The 15,504-nt window shown below is 46.8% G+C and overlaps 1 protein-coding gene across 1 annotated transcript in view; it reads right to left on the reverse strand.

The window, feature by feature from the left end:
* Window positions 1-15,504, reverse strand: part of ryr2a (ryanodine receptor 2a (cardiac)) — a 684,685-nt gene that overhangs the window by 410,872 nt on the left and 258,309 nt on the right. Inside the window, exon 9 of the mRNA XM_048535805.2 lies at window positions 15,036-15,110. Coding sequence (XP_048391762.2) covers window positions 15,036-15,110 — 75 coding nt within the window. The remainder of the gene's footprint in view (window positions 1-15,035; window positions 15,111-15,504) is intronic.

Raw genomic sequence — 15,504 nt, forward strand, 5'->3', positions numbered from 1 at the left:
AGGACACAGGCTTCTGTGCAATTCTGAAACAAGGTAGCCATACATGAGATGTTAAAACAACACATAGGCTTTGAACAAAAATCAATCTCAGAGGAAAATGTTCTTTGGTTCTATGGCATATGATGTGCAGCTTCCACTAGATAGGCAGGAGATGGTCCCAACAATTCAGCTTTACCTAAATGTGAGTGTTTTAATGTTGATAGTGATGCTCAGAGGAGACTCAATTCTGGGAGAGCATTGAAAATCCAGTTAGCCTGCAACTGGTTAATTCAAACCTGTACCACTTAAAAGGGCTCTAGGGATTAAATTGATATTGTTCAAAAGACATTCTGATGAGCACCAGGTATGTAACTTCTTCTTACTGAAGTCAAAGTACTTTGTGAAGAAATCAGGATAGAAGGAACTATTTCTTTCAGATGACAAATGAATGCATGAAACACCTTCACTATACTTTCACTGATCTCTTGAAAATCATTCCCACAGATTTCGCAGGTCAAGCTTGCCTGCAGTTGACGTATGCAAGAACGGAAAAGAGATCCAGCTGTCAAACTTTCCCTCTAGATCAACCTGTGATTATTCCATCCTGCCAAAATAGGGGTAATCATTAAATCTCTACAGTGTAGGAAGAAGCCATAAGGCCCACCAAGTCTGAACTGACCGTCCAAAGAGTATCCCATCCAGACCCACAACCCCGCATTTACCATGGCCAATCCACCTAATGTGCACATCCTTGGACTGTGGAAAAAACCAGAGCACTTGGAGGAAACAAATGCAGACACCATCCAAAAGTCCACACAGACAGTCCCCCAAGGCTGGAATCAAACCTGGGTCCCTGATGCTGTGAGGCAGTGGCGTTAACCAGTGGTCCACTGGGCCACCAGGCCCTTCTTTTTTCAGATGCAAATCAAGAGACAAAATCTTCCTAAAAGTATCAATAACTTAATCAGCAATGTAAAAAGGCTAAAACTGTCACATCCAGCAAATTCTTAAACATGTTATTGAAGACCACATTAATAATGACCAGGACAGGAAACATTCCTGAGAACTTTCAATGTTTGGTGCAGTTAGCCCCTGGAGGAAATCTTTCCCTCTCATTAGTAACATATTCTATTTAATCCAGATATACATGGTGAAGCGTGGACAAAAAATTGACTTTGTCAACAAACCAGGCAGAGAATTCTCCTTTGGCATATTTATAGAATTTCTTCATTGTGTCTGTGTGTGAGAATGGATCACCCATCATTTACAATATTTCAGCTGCATAATTTCCATTACAGAAACCATTCATCAACAACAAAGTTCTCTAAGGTTTCAATCCATAACTCGCTACAACTGCTGTCATAGCATTTTTATTAATTGTACTTTTAAACTTTGTTTATTGCATAATTTTCCCACAGAATTAATCTATTTCAACTGATCTCAAATTGAGTTTCAAGCTCAAAGGATTTAAAGGAAATTATCTGCAGTAAATCCCGACGTTTAGTGCCGTCTATATATCCCATTTTCATCATTGAGTTTAATGAAATTCACATAATTCTGGTGGCTGCCTGTGGAGTTTTAACAAGTAACATTGCAACAGTCCAGTGCTGTGGCTCATAGCTCATTGATTTATGGGTATATTTCACTGTAAAATATCAGCAGTACAAGTTGCCAGTAATTTACCTATCAGTGGTAATTAGTAATAAGTGGTATTAAGGCCTTGACTGAAAATTAAAGTCGCTTTGTGTTGTGCCCCCAGTTCCTGAAGAGAATTTCTGATATCACTGGGAAGGGTTTCTTCATAGGAAAAAGAAAATAAAAACTGAAATGCACCAATTCAATTTTAATAGTAACATTGAAGGTGGTTCCAATTTCCCTCTCAAATAGGAGACCCTCACAACTCAGTAGATTGATTCTGAGAGCAGGATTAGATTAAACAGCTAGTAAAATGTGAGGCTGGATGAACACAGCAGGCCAAGCAGCATCTCAGGAGCATAAAAGCTGACGTTTCGGGCCTAGACCCTTCATCAGAGAGGGGGATGGGGGGAGGGAACTGGAATAAATAGGGAGAGAGGGGGAGGCGGACCGAAGATGGAGAGTAAAGAAGATAGGTGGAGAGAGTGTAGGTGGGGAGGTAGGGAGGGGATAGGTCAGTTCAGGGAAGACGGACAGGTCAAGGAGGTGGGATGAGGTTAGTAGGTAGCGGGGGGTGCGGCTTGGGGTGGGAGGAAGGGATGGGTGAGAGGAAGAACCGGTTAGGGAGGCAGAGACAGGTTGGACTGGTTTTGGGATGCAGTGGGTGGGGGGGAAGAGCTGGGCTGGTTGTGTGGTGCAGTGGGGGGAGGGGACGAACTGGGCTGGTTGAGGGATGCAGTAGGGGAAGGGGAGATTTTGAAACTGGTGAAGTCCACATTGATACCATTAGGCTGCAGGGTTCCCAGGCGGAATATGAGTTGCTGTTCCTGCAACCTTCGGGTGGCATCATTGTGGCAGTGCAGGAGGCCCATGATGGACATGTCATCAAGAGAATGGGAGGGGGAGTGGAAATGGTTTGCGACTGGGAGGTGCAGTTGTTTTTTGCGAACTGAGCGGAGGTGTTCTGCAAAGCGGTCCCCAAGCCTCCGCTTGGTTTCCCCAATGTAGAGGAAGCCGCACCGGGTACAGTGGATGCAGTATAGCACATTGGCAGATGTGCAGGTGAACCTCTGCTTGATGTGGAATGTCATCTTGGGGCCTGGGATGGGGGTGAGGGAGGAGGTGTGGGGACAAGTGTAGCATTTCCTGCGGTTGCAGGGGAAGGTGCCGGGTGTGGTGGGGTTGGAGGGCAGTGTGGAGCGAACAAGGGAGTCACGGAGAGAGTGGTCTCTCCGGAAAGCAGACAGGGGAGGGGATGGAAAAATGTCTTGGGTGGTGGGGTCGGATTGTAAATGGCGGAAGTGTCGGAGGATAATGCGTTGTATCCGGAGGTTGGTAGGGTGGTGTGTGAGAACGAGGGGGATCCTCTTGGGGCGGTTGTGGCGGGGGTGGGGTGTGAGGGATGTGTCGCGGGAAATGCGGGAGACGCGGTCAAGGGCGTTCTCGATCACCGTGGGGGGAATGTTGCGGTCCTTAAAGAACTTGGACATCTGGGATGTGCGGGAGTGGAATGTCTTGTCGTGGGAGCAGATGCGGCGGAGGCGGAGGAATTGGGAATAGGGGATGGAATTTTTGCAGGAGGGTGGGTGGGAGGAGGTGTATTCTAGGTAGCTGTGGGAGTCGGTGGGCTTGAAATGGACATCAGTTACAAGCTGGTTGCCTGAGATGGAGACTGAGAGGTCCAGGAAGGTGAGGGATGTGCTGGAGATGGCCCAGGTGAACTGAAGGTTGGGGTGGAAGGTGTTGGTGAAGTGGATGAACTGTTCGAGCTCCTCTGGGGAGCAAGAGGCGGCGCCGATACAGTCATCAATGTACCGGAGGAAGAGGTGGGGTTTGGGGCCTGTGTAGGTGCGGAAGAGGGACTGTTCCACGTAACCTACAAAGAGGCAGGCATAGCTGGGGCCCATGCGGGTGCCCATGGCCACCCCCTTAGTCTGTAGGAAGTGGGAGGAGTCAAAAGAGAAGTTGTTGAGTGTGAGGACGAGTTCAGCTAAGCGGATGAGAGTGTCGGTGGAGGGGGACTGGTCGGGCCTGCGGGACAGGAAGAAGCGGAGGGCCTTGAGGCCATCTCCATGCGGAATGCAGGTGTACAGGGACTGGACGTCCATGGTGAATATGAGGTGTTGGGGGCCAGGGAATTGGAAGTCCTGGAGGAGGTGGAGGGCGTGGGTGGTGTCATGGACATAGGTGGGGAGTTCCTGGACCAAAGGAGAGAAAATGGAGTCCAGATAGGTGGAGATGAGTTCGGTGGGGCAGGAGCAGGCTGAGACGATGGGTCGACCAGGGCAGGCAGGTTTGTGGATTTTGGGAAGGAGATAGAAACGGGCCGTGCGGGGTTGGGGAACAATGAGGTTGGAGGCTGTGGGTGGGAGGTCCCCTGAGGTGATGAGGTCGTGAATGGTGTTGGAGATGATGGTTTGGTGCTCGGGTGTGGGGTCATGATCGAGGAGGCGGTAGGAGGTGGTGTCGGAGAGTTGGCGTCTGGCCTCGGCGATGTAGAGGTCAGTGCGCCATACTACCACTGCGCCACCCTTGTCTGCGGGTTTGATGGTGAGGTTGGGGTTGGAGCGGAGGGAGCGGAGGGCTGCCCGTTCTGCGGGGGAGAGGTTGGAGTGGGTGAGAGGGGTGGAGAGGTTGAGGCGGTTGATGTCTCGACGGCAGTTGGAGATGAAGAGGTCGAGGGAGGGTAGGAGGCCTGGGGGTGGTGTCCAGGAGGAGGACTTGTGTTGGAAGCGGGTGAAGGGGTCAGTGGAAGGAGGGTTGGGTTCCCGGTTGAAGAAGTAGGCATGCAGGCGAAGACGGAGGAAAAACTGCTCTTCCGCCATTTACAATCCGACCCCACCACCCAAGACATTTTTCCATCCCCTCCCCTGTCTGCTTTCCGGAGAGACCACTCTCTCCGTGACTCCCTTGTTCGCTCCACACTGCCCTCCAACCCCACCACACCCGGCACCTTCCCCTGCAACCGCAGGAAATGCTACACTTGTCCCCACACCTCCTCCTTCACCCCCATCCCAGGCCCCAAGATGACATTCCACATCAAGCAGAGGTTCACCTGCACATCTGCCAATGTGGTATACTGCATCCACTGTACCCGGTGCGGCTTCCTCTACATTGGGGAAACCAAGCGGAGGCTTGGGGACCGCTTTGCAGAACACCTCCGCTCAGTTCGCAAAAAACAACTGCACCTCCCAGTCGCAAACCATTTCCACTCCCCCTCCCATTCTCTTGATGACATGTCCATCATGGGCCTCCTGCACTGCCACAATGATGCCACCCGAAGGTTGCAGGAACAGCAACTCATATTCCGCCTGGGAACCCTGCAGCCTAATGGTATCAATGTGGACTTCACCAGTTTCAAAATCTCCCCTTCCCCTACTGCATCCCTCAACCAGCCCAGTTCGTCCCCTCCCCCCACTGCACCACACAACCAGCCCAGCTCTTCCCCCCCACCCACTGCATCCCAAAACCAGTCCAACCTGTCTCTGCCTCCCTAACCGGTTCTCCCTCTCACCCATCCCTTCCTCCCACCCCAAGCCGCACCCCCCGCTACCTACTAACCTCATCCCACCTCCTTGACCTGTCCGTCTTCCCTGGACTGACCTATCCCCTCCCTACCTCCCCACCTACACTCTCTCCACCTATCTTCTTTACTCTCCATCTTCGGTCCGCCTCCCCCTCTCTCCCTATTTATTCCAGTTCCCTCCCCCCATCCCCCTCTCTGATGAAGGGTCTAGGCCCGAAACGTCAGCTTTTGTGCTCCTGAGATGCTGCTTGGCCTGCTGTGTTCATCCAGCCTCACATTTTACTATCTTGGAATCTCCAGCATCTGCAGTTCCCATTATCTTAGATTAAACAGCTGTCCCTTTTGTTTTAGGAACTCTTATAGCTTTAACTTCTTTTAGCACTGGCAGCACATCTTGTGAGAAATCATGGAGTATAGTTAGCAATGAAAACAAAGGCTCCCTGGCAATGATTTGACATGTTGCAATCCAGATTTGGTCTGGTATTATCTACGTCAAATGGAGGACAATGTGGCTTGGAGGCAAGATCCAGCCAGGCTGATGATGAAGGTGTGATATTACAGACTTTAGGATTTTAATAACAGTTCATGGATTGAATGAATCAACAAAAGATAAACCATTACACATGAAATGCTACAGCAATAACTCAGTCTGGAATAAAATGTTAAATGACAAGGACAGACTTATATGGAAATTGAAAGCAATTAACCATGTCTTGGAAAGGAGGATATGGAAATTACATAGATAAATCTGCTTTGACACCTTTGGATGCTTTATGCCACAAGGATAACCGATTGCCCTGCAGAAGAATTTAAGGAGTTAATTGCAGGAAAGCTGTGTCTTTTAACAGACAGATGTAACTAGGAACAAAGAAGCTACTTTTGATAAGGCAAGCTGCAGATTTGCAGTAATTTGGATGAAAGGGTTTTAAGAAATCATCGATATATCATCTCATAGACTTTACGAATGAACATTTATACGTTACTCGAGCACCAGAACTTCCCTTCAACAGAACTCCAGAGAACAACATTGCATAAGGATCAAACCCTGGACACTTCCAGAGACTGCCTGCTGTTGGTGGGTTTGTGGCAACGTTCCACCATTTTATTAGGTAATACCCAAGTTGGGTACTGAGACTTAATTTGCTATCTTGAGGGGTCTTATTTTGGTTGTTACATGCCATAAAGTTTAAATCATTGTTTCGGTACTTGATTGTCTATGAAATTTCTCAATATAAATAGCTAAATTAAAGATAACTTGTGGTGATTCACCCATCACAAAGGATATGCTGAATTTAGCTCGATGCACACAAACATAATTAATCCAAATCCCTGACTGCTGTAAACTAAAGCAACAAATTCTTAAGCTGAGATAACAAAGTGTGGAGCTGGATGAACACAGCAGGCCAAGCAGCATCTCAGGAGCACAAAAGCTGACGTTTCGGGCCTAGACCCTTCATCAGAGAGATGATCAGAGAGACCCTCTCTGATGAAGGGACTAGGCCTGAAACGTCAGCTTTTGTGCTCCTGAGATGCTGCTTGGCCTGCTGTGTTCTTCCAGCTCCACACTTTGTTACCTTGGATTCTCCAGCATCTGCAGTTTCCATTACCATTGATACAATTCTTAAGCTGCTCAGGAGTTGATTCCAGTCATTCGTTCATTTTGAACAATTGTTACAACTTAACTGGGAAGAGAGCACTGGTAAAGCCATCACAAGTATGTACATCTAAACAATCGAGATGACCAATTTGTCTGACAGACTGCTATTCAGGACAAATACCATTCTCACCAGGTTTGGCATTAGCAGAAAAATAACTTTTTCTTATAAACAAATATTAACAAATGGTAGAGGAAAAGAAGATTTCTAATCTACTGCTTTGCAATAAACTCTACCCTTTTGGACTCAAATACGCATACTTTTGTTAGAGAATAAAATAGACAAAAAATGGCTTTTCAGCAATGGTATGGTGGAAAATTATCGGAAAAGAAAACAGAATTCTGAAGACCATTCATCGAGACCACAGGATGGGATGAGTTGCCTCTCACTGTTCTTTTAATTTTAGTATGCATGATACAATGTTGTCTGCAGAATGGTGGTCATTCTTTAATTCAGTAGTTGATCAGGTGGATTTAGATCTTGTGTTGGAATTCTTTTAAGTTTCTTGGTTTATTGTTTTTTTCTATACACTGAGAGGATGGAGACAGTCATTTTCTGCTTGGCAGTTCTGAGTGCATTTGGCCACAGCACATCTGCAAGCCTGTGAAAAAGTGCAGCTCAACCCATCCAAAGGCTATGACAGGCAGTTTCTCCTGAACACAAAATTTCTTGATACTGTTCTGCCTCAGTAATGTAACTACCTCAATGCTCCAAAAGCAAACTGTGTTCTACAGCAAAAAAAGTGTCCAATTTATTTTTTTTTTGAAACTCTCCATGTATTTAGTTATGTATCACAGTCCAGCTTCCATTCCAGATTATAGTCAAAGAGGAAAACAATGTGTTCCCTTAGTGGTACACTCTCTAATGTCATGTTAAAGGTTGTACTTTTGCCCCTTTTCACACCACTAGTTCAATTCACACAGTAAGTGTGAATCTAAAAGCAAAACTTTCTAATTAGCAACAGCATTGGTAGGTGCACTTACAGAAATGGGTACACTAATCAAAATCTTGTCACAGCAAAGAAGTAACACCTTGATGAGTAATTCCATGCATGTGAATGAATACAACTGAGAGAACTGATGACACCAATAATATTCAGCGCAAGTCTGTTGCTGCTTAGTTCTCTGTGTATAGTTTGGATTTCCACAGTGAAACAGGCACATAATTGCCTTGGATGCCAGTCAAAGAAGGCTCACAAGAATTGAGCAGATTAGACCTGTACTCAGTGGCATTTCAATGGATGACAGGCAATCCTGTGGAAACATAAAATTCTAAGTAGGCTAGCTAGGGTAGACACTGAGAGGATGTAACCCTTTGCCAGCAAATCGAGAACTAGGGAACAAGTTTAAATATACAGTTCCACATTTGAGATAGAGTAAATGATACTGACCTAGCCAGCAGAGGGTCGGCTCCAAAAGTGAGCATAACCCTTGGCAGAGGTATAGGAACCGCAGATGCTAGAGAATCTGAGATAACAAGGTGTAGAACTGGATGAACACAGCAGGCCAAGCAGCATCAGAGGAACAGGAAGGCTGACGTTTCGGGCCTAGACCCTTCTTTGGAAATGGGGGTAGGGAAGGGGGATCTGAAATAAGTAGAGAGACGGGGGAGGTGGATAGAAGATGGATAGAGGAGAAGATAGGTGCAGAGGAGACAGACAGGTCAAAGAGGCAGGGACGGAAACAGTAGAGGTGAGTGTAGGTGGGAAGGTAGGGAAGAGATAAGTCAGGCCAAGGAGGAGGGACAGGTCAAGGGGGCGAGATGAGTTTAGTAGGTAGAAGACGGGTTTGGGACTTGGGGCGGAAGGAGGGGATAGGTGAGAGGAAGGACAGGTTAGGAAGGCGGGGTCGAGCTGGGCTGGTTTTGGGATGCAGTAGGGGGAGGGGAGATTCTGAAGCTTGTGAAGTCCACATTGATACCATTGGGCTGCAAGGTTCCCAAGCGGAATACGCATTGCTGTTCCTGCAAACTTCGGGCAGCATCAATGTGGCACTGAAGGAGGCCCAGGATGGACATGTTGTCTGAGGAATGAGAGGGAGAGTTGACATGGTTAGTGACTGGGAGGTGCAGTTGTTTATTGCGAACTAAGTGTAGGTGCTTCACAAAGCGGCCCTCAAGCCTCCACTTCGTTTCCCCAATGTACAGGAGGCCACAACGGGAACAGCGGATACAGTATAACACATTAGCAGTAGTGCAGGTGACCATCTGCTTGATGTGGAATGTCTTCTTGGGGCCTGGGATGGGGGTGGTGGGGAGGTGTAGAGGTAGATGTAACACTTCCTGCGGTTGCAGGGAAATGTGCCGGGTGTGGTGGGGTTGGAGGGGAGTGTGGAGCGGACAAGGGAGCCATGGAGAGAGTGGTCCCTCCAGAAAGCACATAAGGGTGGGGAGGGAAAAATGTCTTTGGTGGTGGGGTCAGATTGCAGATGGCGGAAGTGTCGGAGGATGATGTGTTGGATCCGGAGGTTGGTGGGGTGGTACGTGAGGATGACAGGGATTCTCTTTTGGTTGTTATTGCGGGTAGGGGGTGTGAGGGATGAGTTGTGAGAAATGCAGGAGACACGGTCAAGGGCGTTCTCAACCACTGAGGGGGGCAAGTTGTGGTCCTTGAAAAATGAGGACAACTGAGATGTACGGGAGTGGACTGCCTCATCCTGAGAGCAGATGTAGCAGAAGTGTAGGAATTGGGAATAGGGGATGGCATTTTTGCAGGAAGGTGGGTGGAAGGAGGTGTATTCTAGGTAGCTGTGGGAGTTGGTGGGCTTGAAATGGATATCGGTTTCCAGGTGGTTGCCAGAGATGGAGACAGAGAGGTCCAGGAAGGAGAGAGAGGTATTGGAGATGGTCCAGGTGAACTTAAGGTTGGGGTGAAAGGTGTTGGTGAAGTGGATGAACTGTTCGAGCTCCTCGTGGGAGCACGAGGTGGCGCCGATACAGTCATCAAGGTAACGGAGGTAGAGGTGGGGTTTAGAGCCAGTGTACCTACAGAAGAGGGATAGTTCCACATATCCTACAAAGAGGCAGGCATAGTTTTGTCCTATGCGGGTACCCATGGCCACCCACTTTGCCTGTCGGAAGTGGGAGGAATTGAAAGAGAAGTTGTTGAGGGTGAGGACGAGTTCGGCTAAGCGGATGAGGGTGTCAGGGGAGGGGGACTGGTCCGGTCTGTGGGACAAGAAGAAGCAGAGAGCCTTTAGGCCATCTGCATGGGGAATGCAGGTCTATAGGGACTGGACATCCGTGGTAAAGATGAGATATTGAGGACCAGGGAATTGGAAGTTCTGGAGGAGGTGGAGAGCGTGGGTGGTTTCACAGACGTAGGTTGGGAGTTCCTGGACCAAGGGGGAGAAAATGGAGTCCAGATCGGTGGAGATAAGTTTGGTGGGGCAGGAGCAGGCGGAGACAACGGGTTGACCAGGGTAGTCAGGTTTTGAATTTTGGGAAGGAGACAGAAGCGAGTGGTGCAGGGTTGGGGAACAATGAGGTTAGAGGCTGTGGGTGGAAGGTCACCGAAGGTGATGAGGTTGTGGGTGGTTTGGGAGATGATGGTTTGGTGGTCAGGGATGGGGTAATGATAAGGAAGTGGAAGGAGGAGGTATCGGAAGTAGAATTTGAATTCAATAAATGTCTGAAATTAAGGATCTAATGATGACCGCGAATCCATTGTCGATTGTTGCGAAAAACCCATCTAGTTCACTCACTTCCTTTAGGGAGGGAAACTGCCATCTTTACTTGGTCTGGTCTACATGTGATTCCAGACCCACAGCAATGTGGTTGACTCTGAACTGCCCTCTAGGCATTTAAGGATGGACAATAAATGCTGCCTGGTCAGCGGAACCCTCATCCTGTGAATGAATAAAACAAAACTTGCACACAGTACACTAGCTGTGACCAACCAGCTTAGAATCAGTCCCTGAAGTCAGGAAATTCTGAATGTTCTGTTTACATCAGTCAGCCTGGGCTCCCTGGTTGACTCAGGTTAACAATCCTAATCAAGGATTCATGATCAATGAGATCTACCTCGTTCCAATCACAAGACTGTCCCTTTTCTCCTAACATGGATTCTATATCATATTTTTCAAAGGCAATGTCGTCCCCGACGATTGCACTGATTTACTCCCCCTTGTCTGCGGGTTTTTTGGTGAGGTTGGCATTGGAGTGGAGGCAACAGATGGCTGCACGTTCTGCGGGGGAGAGGTTGCAGTGGGTGAGACGGGTGGAGTGGTTGAAGTGATTGATTGAGGCAGTTGGAGATGAAGAGGTCGAGGGAGGGCAGGAGACCTTGGGGTGGTGTCCAGGAGGAGGAGTTGTGTTGGAGTCAGGAGAAGGGGTCAGTAGAGGGACGGTCAGGCTAACGGTTAAAGAAGTAAGTGCAGAGGCGGAGGCGGCGGAAAACCTGCTCAATGTCCAAACATCACCAGTGTTCGTTGATGTGTGGGTGGAGGGGGGCAAAGGTGAGCCCGTTACTGAGGACTGACAGTTCGTCCTCAGCAAGCGGGAGGTCTGGGGGGATGGAGAAGACTCGGCAGGGCTGGGTGCTGCTGTCTCCTCTGGAGATGCCGGCTGTGGAGGCGGTGGGCGGCGGTAGCAGCGGTGACAGTAGGTGCATCCTCAGTGTCCATGGTGTTGGCCTCGGAAACGGAGGCAGTGGCATCAGCAGCGGTGTTGATGGCGTTTGCTGTCTCAGAACTGGCGTACCTGGCAGCGGAGGATGTGACGTCATCCATGGGTGCTCCGACAGTGGCGACATGCCCAATGGCGGCCGGTACATTTTGGGGAAGGTCCTGGGTAGGGTTGGGGATTTGGGAGGTGGTGTAGGCCCATTTTGGGTGGTAGGCATCAGTAAGTTTACTGTGTTTATGGTTTTTAGTGTCCAATGAAGCAGGGTAGAATTGTGAGTTCAGGTTGTGGATCCTATGAAGAATTAAAAACAGGAGAGGTCCTTTGCCGGTCTGGGAGTGGGAGGCTCTGAGCTGGGGTAGGTTTGATTGTAGTGTCCGGAGATGCTGGCGCATTGCTGTGAGTTTGTGTTTCAGGAGTCACGGGGAGAAATGCGTCTGAAGGGTCTTAATGATTCGAATGTAGACATTGTCACGGATGGGGCAAAATTGGGAAGGCCTGAATGTGGATTGTAGACCATTGGGGGTGATCTGGTTCCGTAGGCATGTACTAAGAAAGGTGATGCAGATGTAGTACCTGGTTTGCTTCAGGATGTGGTTGAGCAGTTTCAAGGCCAAAGAGGCTACAAGAGAGTTGCAGTGGGAGAGAGTTTCATTGAGGTTGTTTCTTCAGAGTTGGCTTCCTTAGAAGAGGCTTCACAGTGGGGTTAAAATTGTTTCAGAGATAACAGGAAGTGCAGATGCTGTAGAATCCGGAAAAACAAGGTGTAGAGCTCTGGATGTGAGTTTGCTCGCTGAGCTGTAAGGTTCGTTATCAGACGTTTCATCACCATTCTAGGTAACATCATCAGTGAGTCTCCGACAAAGCGCTGGTGTTATGTCCCGCTTTCTATTTATCTGGTTAGGTTTCCTTGGGTTGGTGATGTCATTTCCTGTGTTGGTGATGTCATTTCCTGTTCTTTTTCTCAGGGGATGGTAGATTGGCTCCAAATCAATGTGTTTGTTGATGGAATTCCGGTTGGAATGCCATGCTTCTAGGAATTCTCCTGCATGTCTTTGTTTGGCTTGTCCTAGGATGGATGTGTTGTCCCAATCAAAGTGGTGTCCTTCCACATCTGTATGTAAGGATACGAGTGATAGTGGGTCATGTCGTTTTGTGGCTAGTTGATGTTCATGTATCCTGGTGGCTAGCTTTCTGCAGGTGTAGAGCTGAATGAACACAGCAGGCCAAGCAGCATCAGAGGAGCAGGAAAGCTGACGTTTCGGACTTAGACCTTCTTCAGAAATAGGGGAGGGGAAGGGGGTTCTGAAATAAGTCAGGAGAGAGGGGAGGCAGATAGAAGATGGATAGAGGAAAAGATAGGTGGAGAGGAGACAGACAGGGTTTTATATCGATCAGCCAGAGTGCCCTGATTGGACCAGGTTAACAACTCTATTCAGGGAACTCATATTTTATGAGATCCACCTGCTGACATTGTCTCAATCACTACAGAAATGAGAAAGAATTTCTTCTCTCCTAAGGTTGTTAATCTTCAGAAATCACTACCTCAGGCAGCAGTACAGCAACGGCCATTTAATATATTCAAGGTTGTGATAAACAAATTGTTTGATCTACATGAGCTCAAGATAATCGGGGGTACTCAGGAAAGTAGATTTAAGACTACAATTAGATTAGTCATAATTTTACTGAGTGATGGAGCAGATTTGATGAGACAAATGGCTCTTTTTTCTTAACCTCTTATATTCTTACATTAACAAACTCTATGCAGTCAATTTTATTCTCTCTAAAGGCACTAACGCCAGGATTTTATGAAAATACACTTATCATTGTAAAGCTTTCTCAAGTGCCAAAGTTCTCCTTGCTCATCCAGAGGCAACTCAGACATGATAATACATTGTGCAGTAAATTGGCTATATTCAACCTCATGATAATCTCTGACTCTGCGACCTGCGGAGAATCCTTCTAAAATTTGGTTGACCACAGAAGTTTGTTATCACTCTCCCCTTCTCCACAATGACATGTAAGCCAATAGAACCATCAGACACCTACCCCAACCCTCTTCTCCATTATCTTCACTGCAGTACTCGACCTCACCTCAATTAACTTATCCAAAGATATGGAGATGAGTCACATGGTAAACAGAAATCTGCTCAATTCAAATTGCTTTCAAAAACAAAACCACTCCAACTTCAGTCACTGATCTCAAATAAGCTGATGATGCTGGTGTGTGTATTCATTTCGGAACTTAGCTCCAAGTCACTCTTTTTCATTGATTCTTTCTCAAATCCTCTGTAAAGTTGATACTCTCTTTCAACCAGCTACCATGGCAAAACATTTCTTCCAACAACCCCTTCATCAATTAAGATAAAAGGCAAGATGCTGAAATATTTGGATCAATATCCATATATTGAAGAGGCTCTTCCCAAGCCTAGTCAACAAAATCCATCATACTGTCCAATGACGACAAGAGTACTTGAACACCAGGATCTCAGACCTGAGGCTATGGTCATAACAGACCAAGCAACAACAGCCCTATGCTCCTAGATGCTTTGAAGACTAGATCAACCTACCGCAATTATTGGAGAAGTACCAATAGTGAATACCATGCAAAATACTTCAAATCTGGTGACAAAAAAGGCTATCTAACAGCAGTATCCTCTTCCAGGTCAACAATGCCCAGCATGAAAGTGCCAATCATTCGAGCCCAGCACCACTGGGCACGATATGTTGCTCAGAAACCTGTCACCAGACTCCTGAAGCAGGTACTCTGCTTCAAAACTTGTTGGTGACAGGAGTCTCCCAAGGTGACAGCAGAAATTCTTTCGCAATATTCTCAAAGTGTCCCTGAAGAAATTGAACAATCCAACCAGTCTCTGATTTATGATCAAGCAAAATGGAGAAGTTTCATCTGGGAAGGCACCAAATACATAGAGAGATTTCTTCAGCAACATGCGTATGTGATTCAAGAGACTGCATGCAAATTTCCAAGCTCTACCCAGCCCTCTAAGCGCTAACTGTTTCTTATGTGTGGCAGAGACTAAAGATTTACCAGCCACCTCAGAACCCATCAAACAGGAGTACGAGGATATCATCTTCAAACTCAAAGTGGTGCCTAAGAAACAGGGAGAACTCCAATGCAATTCTGAGGCATCAAGAGCAGAGAATGCACCATGTATGCTCCCATCAGTGGTGAAAGGTGCAATGTTAGAAAGGAACACTTTATGCCTCTCCAAATTCCAGTCTGAGGATTATGAATGCATCACGTGGCTCGGAAAAATCTTTGCATTTGCCAACAGCTCATCCACCAAGCCTTCTGCATCCGTCTCCTTTCTTTCATTTGCTCCAGATTGCCCAAGTGCATCATTGGTCAGCCCCTGCAAATGGTAGTTTACTAATAAAATGTAAATAAATCCAGCTATTTAATGGCTCTAGCCTCACTCTTCCCACCAAGTATTTACCCCAGACTGAAATCAACTTGTATTACTTTCAAATCACCTTAATACACTTTCAAATGACTTCAGTTTTGAATAGTCGCATTTTTAACCTTGCAAGTGAAAAGTGCATTCATACACGTCATTTCTATTCAACAAATGTAATAGGTCATGATATTTGTCACTTACGCGACCCTCAGCATCTCTAGCCTCCAAAGTGATCGAGCATGAATGGACACTGCTCCGCCTTCATAATGAACTGTCCTAGAAGGAAACAGCAAAGAGATACAATTGAACACATTCTTGGTTTTAATGTTGAGTATTCCATCATTTTAACACAGCTACATTCCTAATTACAAATAAATCATTAGAAATATTCAAATCACTACAACTCAAAATTACTTTGATGGAAATTATTTTGAAAATTGTGGAACAAAGTAATCAAAACAAAAGTAAGGGGAATCTTGTTATAGTATTCTTATATCTGAGCCATACTGCCCAGACTCAAATCCAACCTGCACCAGATATGTGTCAGAACAGGTTGATTAAAATATCCAGATACATTAGAGATGGAAAAAGAAGAATAGGTTTTCCGTTATGTAGAAAGTTTGGTTTCTTTCAAGATTAAAAATGCAGTTTCTGCATTGTATTCTCAAGT

This window comes from Stegostoma tigrinum, chromosome 9 (assembly GCF_030684315.1).
Source record: "Stegostoma tigrinum isolate sSteTig4 chromosome 9, sSteTig4.hap1, whole genome shotgun sequence".
Taxonomy (NCBI): domain Eukaryota; kingdom Metazoa; phylum Chordata; class Chondrichthyes; order Orectolobiformes; family Stegostomatidae; genus Stegostoma; species Stegostoma tigrinum.